The following is a 6,434-nucleotide window of genomic DNA, read 5'->3' on the forward strand; positions in this document are numbered from 1 at the left end:
CAGATTGATTTCTGGTACTGAGGCCTCAGTTGAGTTACAGCAGGGATGAATGCGATGCAGTGATTGTAAAGTGCTTTGAGATCCTTAGATGAAAGGGACAATAGGTCTGTGCCTCACCTGGACAGCCTCTCTCTGACATGAGGAGTGAAGGTGGTGGCTGGGATGAGGCTGGTAGATTTTTAATAGCGATGGGCATGATCCTAGATGGTCACACAGTGGTCCCTTCTGACCTTAGAATCTATGAATGGGTCTTGATCTTCAGCATTCAGCCTATTCTCCCCCATTGCTAGAGTGCTGGATCCTCCACTCATTGGCAGCAGGTCTCCGCCATGGTGGTGGCACTCAGACCTAGTTAGGTGAGCTCTGATCACAGGGGCTGAACCCTAGTGCTGCTGCTAATCAGGCTACAGCAGAACCCACTGGGAGTGTAATTTCAATGATATTAATTGGGACATTTGTCCAAAAGAGAAATTGCTGATATTGGTGGCAGAGTGACACATTATTTGATTACACATGAACGTAGGAATTGCCCATAGTCCACCAGCTCAGTCTTCAGCCTGGGAGAGTGGCCAGCAACAGATATTTCAGAGGGAAGAGCCAGAAACTCTACCTACAGAAGATGTGGACCCCTCTACCACCCATGAAAGTCTCCTCAGAGACTGGCTTTAGACCTGAAGCATGAGGTTATAAATCCCTTCCCAAAACTCTCTGTGGTTTTTTTTTAAAGCACTAACTAAATTCAGATTCTGCTCCCATGCCCAGTGATGCAGCTCATTTACATTCTAGGTCTGGTGTTCGTTCAGTGAGGCATCGTTCCTCTTCACTTCATTATATTTCATGAGGCACTCTGAGATCTTCAAATATGGACAAGCTAACAGTTAAGATGTGGTATTACAGAGGGAGATGCAGTAAGCAAAACCCCAGATCCGAACACTCCTGGATTATGAAAGGACTCAGTCCTTGCCTCCATGCTTGTGTAGAGCGACAAGGGTGGGGGACCTCTGACTCCGAACCTGGAATGACACAGTTTGCAATAATTCATTATTTTGATCACTTGGCTAGCAAAAACATCACAGGAAAAGGTAGAACTACTGGCTGGCCAGCAGGTGGCAGCATATCTGAGTCCCTCCCCCCCTCACAGTCTGAACATATCAAGTGGGTGTAATTGACCATTATGCTATAATTTTTTTCATTCAATTCTAGAGACCTTTGGGGACTGTGGAATTGGGGGCCTAAAAGACAGGGGAATCGAGAACTACGTGGCACAGTGGGTCAGTGCACTACCCTTTTGCCTCTGGAAACCTAGGCTAAAATCTTGGCTCCGGGCATGTAAATTTCATCCTGTTGCCAATTATTTAGTACAACTTTCTCCTGAACAAAACTCACAGTCAGGGAGGGAGGGAGTCCCAAGGGAGGGAGAAAGAACAGTGTTGACTTCATTTCTTACTATGATGGATTCCAGTACCTTCAGCAGAGACCAGGATCCCTGCCTTCCAGTGTAGTACTGGACCCTTTTTGTTTGTCTGTAGCCCCCTCCCCGATACCTATCACTTGGAGTGGCTTCTCCACTCTCTTTGTAGGAGTTTTGATCCTGGGTTCTTTGTTGTGATGCATGGTGCCTCCACCAATGGTGACCCCCCACTATGCCTGGAACATAAAGGCTGCTGTCCCTGGGGAAAATGACTAATGATATCGCCCTTAACAAGAACTATGACCCAGTGCACAAACAACAAAATACATTCATCCATACCCCCAACAAATAAATGCCACACCCCTAAGTAACAATATAACAAAGGGGACCTTACTGGGGGCAGGAAATAGAGGCTCTAGGGAAGGAAAGGCTAAGGTTAATTAATAAATACTACATTAATAAAACAAAACTTTCCCCCCATTCACAACTGTACCACAACCCCCAGCTCCCACCCTGGCACTCTTCCAGCCAGATGGAATGCCTAGGATGTGTCTGGAGATGGGTGTAGCAGCGCTGCAAACTTTTTTCTGCTTAAAGAAAATGAATGGGGCCCTCTCCTGGCTCCCTAGTTTGGAGTGTTGTGGAGGTCTCAGGTGGCTCTCAGTAGCAGCCTTGGACTGGTTCTCTGGCCACTGCTCTCTATAGGGCAGGAACTGCTTGACCATGCACTTTCTTTGTGGGGATCAGGAGCTAAGTAGAGACTCCCTGAGCTGTCCTGCTGCTTCTAATCAGCTCCAAACTCAAAAGCCCCAAGACCTTGAAAACTGGAGTAATAGAAATGGGATGAAATTTAATAGTGCGAAGTGCAAGGTCATGCCCTTGGGAATTAACAACAAGAATTTTTGCTATAAGCTGGGGACTTATCAGTTGGAAGTGACAGAGGAGGAGAAAGACCTGGGTGTATTGGTTGATCACAGGATGACTGTGAGCCACCAATGTGATGTGGCTGTGAAAAAGACTAATGCAGTCCTAGAATGTAGAGACAGGGAAGTGTTAGTACTGTTGTACAAAGCACTGGTGAGACCTCATCTGGAATACTGTGTGCAATTCTGGTCTCCCATGTTTAAGAAAGATGAATTCAAACTGGAACAGGTGCAGAGAAGGGCTACTAGGACGATCAGAGGAATGGAAATCCTACCTTATGAGACGAGACTCAAAGAACTTGGCTTGTTTAGCCTAACCAAACGAAGGCTGAGGAGAGATATGATCATTGTCTATTAATACATTTGGGGAGGGAGAGGAGTTATTTAAGTTAAGCACCAATGTGCACACAAGAACAAATGAATATAAACTGGCCATCAACAAGGGTTGGCTTGAAATTAGATGAAGATTTCATCATAGTGAAGTTCTGGAACAGCCTTGCAATGGGTGCAGTGGGGGCAAAAAAATCTTAGTGGCTTCAAGACTGAGCTTGATAAATTTATAGAGGGGATGGTATGATGGGACTGCCTACAATGGCACATGGCCGATCTGTGACTGCTAGCAGTAAATATCTCCAATGGCCAGTGATGGGACACTACATGGGGAAGGATCTGAGTTACTCCAGAGGATTCTTTCCCAGATATCTGGCTGATGGGTCTTGCCCACATGCTGAGAGTCCAACTGATCATCATATTTGGGATTGGGAAATTTTTTTCCCCCAGGTCAGATTGGCAGAGACCCTGGAGTGTTTTGCCTTCCTCTGCAGCATGGGGCATGGGTCACTTTTTGGTTTGAACTAGTGTAAATGGTGGATTCTGTGTAACTTGACATCTTTAATTCATGATTTGAGGACTTCAGTGACTCAGCCAGAGGTTATGGGTCTATTACAGGAGTGGGTGGGTGAGGTTCTGTGGCCTGCGATGTGCAGGTCAGACTAGCTGATCATAATGGTCACTTCTGGCCTTAATGTCTGTGAGTCTAAGGCCTGGTCTACACTAGGCGTTTATGTCGAAGTTAGCGCCGTTAAATCGAATTAACCCTGCACCCGTCCACACTGCGATGCTATTTAGTTCGACATAGAGGTCTCTTTAATTCGACTTCTGTACTCCTCCCCGACGAGGGGAGTAGCGCTAAATTCGACATGGCCATGTCGAATTAGGCTAGGTGTGGATGGAAATCGACGCTAATAGCTCCGGGAGCTATCCCACAGTGCACCACTCTGTTGACGCTCTGGACAGCAGTGCGAGCTCGGATGCTCTGACCAGCCACACAGGAAAAGCCCCGGGAAAATTTGAATTTGAATTCCTTTTCCTGTCTGGCCAGTTTGAATCTCATTTCCTGTCTGGACATCGTGGCGAGCACAGCAGCACTGGCAACGATGCAGAGCTCTCCAGCAGTGATGGCCGTGCAGTCTGGGAATAGAAAGAGAGCCCCAGCATGGACTGATCGTGAAGTTTTGGATCTCATCGCTGTGTGGGGCGATGAGTCCGTGCTTTCCGAGCTGCGATCCAAAAGAAGGAATGCAAAGATCTACGAGAAGATCTCTAAAGACATGGCAGAGAGAGGATACAGCCGGGATGCAACGCAGTGCCGCGTGAAAATCAAGGAGCTGAGACAAGGCTACCAGAAGACCAAAGAGGCAAACGGACGCTCCGGATCCCATCCCCAGACATCCCGTTTCTACGAGGCACTGCATTCCATCCTCGGTGCTGCCGCCACCACTACCCCACCAGTGACCGTGGACTCTGAGGATGGGATACTGTCCACGGCCGGTTCCTCAGACATGTTAGGGGACGGGGAAGATGAGGAAGGAGATGAGGAGGGCGAGGCAGTTGGCAGCTCTCACAACGCTGATTTCCCCGACAGCCAGGATCTCTTCATCACCCTTACAGAGATCCCCTACGAAGCGTCCCCAGCCGTTACCCCGGACACAGAATCTGGTGAAGGATCAGCCAGTAAGTGTTGTAAACATCTAAACATTTATTTTTAACAAAACAGGAATATTAACAATTAAAAGAATGGGTTGTTCATGATTAGTGTGCCCTAGGCGCTTAACGGTTTAGTAAGGGGCAGTGCAAGTTTTGAAAAGAAATCTAGCAATGTCCGGTTTTCAGTGATTGTCCTGCACAAGCCGCTCTACTGTGTATTCCCTGCTCCGCAGCTACAGTAAAATGCGGTCTATATGTGCGGGGATAGAGCAGTAATCCTCCTGGGACATCTCGATGAAGCTCTCCTGGAGGTAACTTGAAAGCCGTTGCATGAGGTTCTTGGGGAGAGCGGCCTTATTGGGTCCTCCGAAGTACGACACGTTGCCGCGCCACGAGATTATCAGGTACTCGGGGATCATTGCTCTGCACAGCAGGGCGGCATACGGCCCTGGTCTTTGGAGGCTTTCCCGGAGCATTCTCTCTTTGTCGCTCTCGGAGATCCTCATCAGGGTGATGTCGGCCATGGTGACCTGCTTTTAATTAGGTAGGGGAATGTTAGTGTTGGGACTGCTTTCCCGTTCCTTTACAGAACTGTCACCGCTGGTTTGCAGCCACGCGGTGGAGGCGGGAGAGGGGCAGCCGAAAGGGATCATTCCCGGGGACAGCCGCGAGGGGGTGGGACAGGGGCAGAGTTCCCGCTTGCCGGATTGCTGGCAGCAGGGACTGACATTGATTTAAATGTGAAATGAGGCCAGTGGTAATATAAAAGTTTTAAACTGCCACAAGTGTACGGCTTACCATGTCTGCCTGCAACAGAAATTCCGTTGTGCTGCCTCGCTTCTCAAATGTGCTGTTCAAGACCCCAGGCACAGAATGCGAAGGCCGAGAATTCGACCTTGTGCTGAGTGCGCATGTGAAAGGTGCTGTGCATGGTCTTGTTCACAGAGAAAGACTATGTTCTTTGTTCACAACTACATTTATCTTTCAGAGGAATTCACTCCCTTTTTCCCATTTCCACAGCCCCGTCTGCGACTGTCTCACAACCTAGCCTGGAATCACACTCCCAGAGGCTAGCGCGGATTAGGCGTAGGAAGAAGAGGACACGGGAGGACATGTTCTCTGAGCTTATGGCCTCTTCCCAAGCCCAGGCAGCACAGCAGACCCAGTGGCGGGAGAACTTGACCCGAATGCACCAAGCCAACATGGATCGGGAGGAGAGGTGGCGGCAGGAAGACCAGCAGGCGACTCAAACGCTGCTTGGACTACTGAGGGAGCAAACGGACACGCTCCGGCGCCTTGTGGATGTTCTGCAGGAACGGAGGCAGGAGGACAGAGCCCCGCTGCAGTCCATCTCTAACCGCCCTCCCCCGCCACCAAGTCCCATACCCACCTCACCCAAAGTGCAAAGAAGGAGAGGCGGCAGAGTCCCTGCTAACTCTCACTCCACCTCTGCAGAGAGCTCTAGTAGCAGAAGGCTCTCATTTCCCAAAATTTGAAAAGTTCTTTCCTTCCCGCCTGACACAAGCCCACGTCCAAGTTTCACCTCCCAATGCCATGTGTAGTTGATAATAAAAAATTCGTTTCTGTTAACTACTGTTTCAATCATGTTCTTTTGGAGGAGGAGGGGAAAGGGGGTTGGAAATTGGACAGGACAGTCTCCTTTGGCAGGGTACATAGTCGGGGGCAGGCACAGCAGCAGGGCACATACACAGTGCAGTGATGCAGTGACTAGTTGCCCCGGTTAGTCTGGGAGGTTGTTTTGATGTAATGTTGGGGGGGGTGGGTTGCTCTGTGACTTTGTGGCGGGGGAGGGCAGTTACAGATCTTAAGCGCCGGTCCTTAGACAGGATCACAGAGCCACACAGCATGGGATCTGTAACCGTCCTCCCCCTGCCACAAAGTCAAATAGACCTCCCATACACACAGTCCCGATCAGGAGGGGTGACAGGCTCCGTTGAAACAAGCATCCCACCGCAGCGGAGCCTGTCAATCCTTGAGTTTAGAAGCTGCATTCGCATCACAACACTAGACCCGCCCCGCACCACAGTCTGCGTCCCAGTTTTAAAAAATTCCCGCTAAAACAGTATTAAAGAAAACGGTGTGCTTTAACAAAG

General features: G+C 49.2%; 1 protein-coding gene across 1 annotated transcript; it reads left to right on the plus strand.

The window, feature by feature from the left end:
- Nucleotides 1-3,356: 3,356 nt before the first annotated feature.
- On the plus strand, nt 3,357-5,952 carry LOC135983044 (uncharacterized). Its single transcript, XM_065592351.1, has 2 exons — nt 3,357-4,347; nt 5,341-5,952. Exons 1-2 carry the CDS (start codon nt 3,771-3,773, stop codon nt 5,814-5,816), a joined length of 1,053 nt encoding a protein of 350 aa, XP_065448423.1. The 5' UTR covers nt 3,357-3,770; the 3' UTR covers nt 5,817-5,952.
- The last annotated feature ends 482 nt before the right edge of the window (nt 5,953-6,434 follow it).

Source organism: Chrysemys picta, chromosome 4 (assembly GCF_011386835.1).
Source record: "Chrysemys picta bellii isolate R12L10 chromosome 4, ASM1138683v2, whole genome shotgun sequence".
Classification (NCBI taxonomy): Eukaryota; Metazoa; Chordata; order Testudines; family Emydidae; genus Chrysemys; species Chrysemys picta.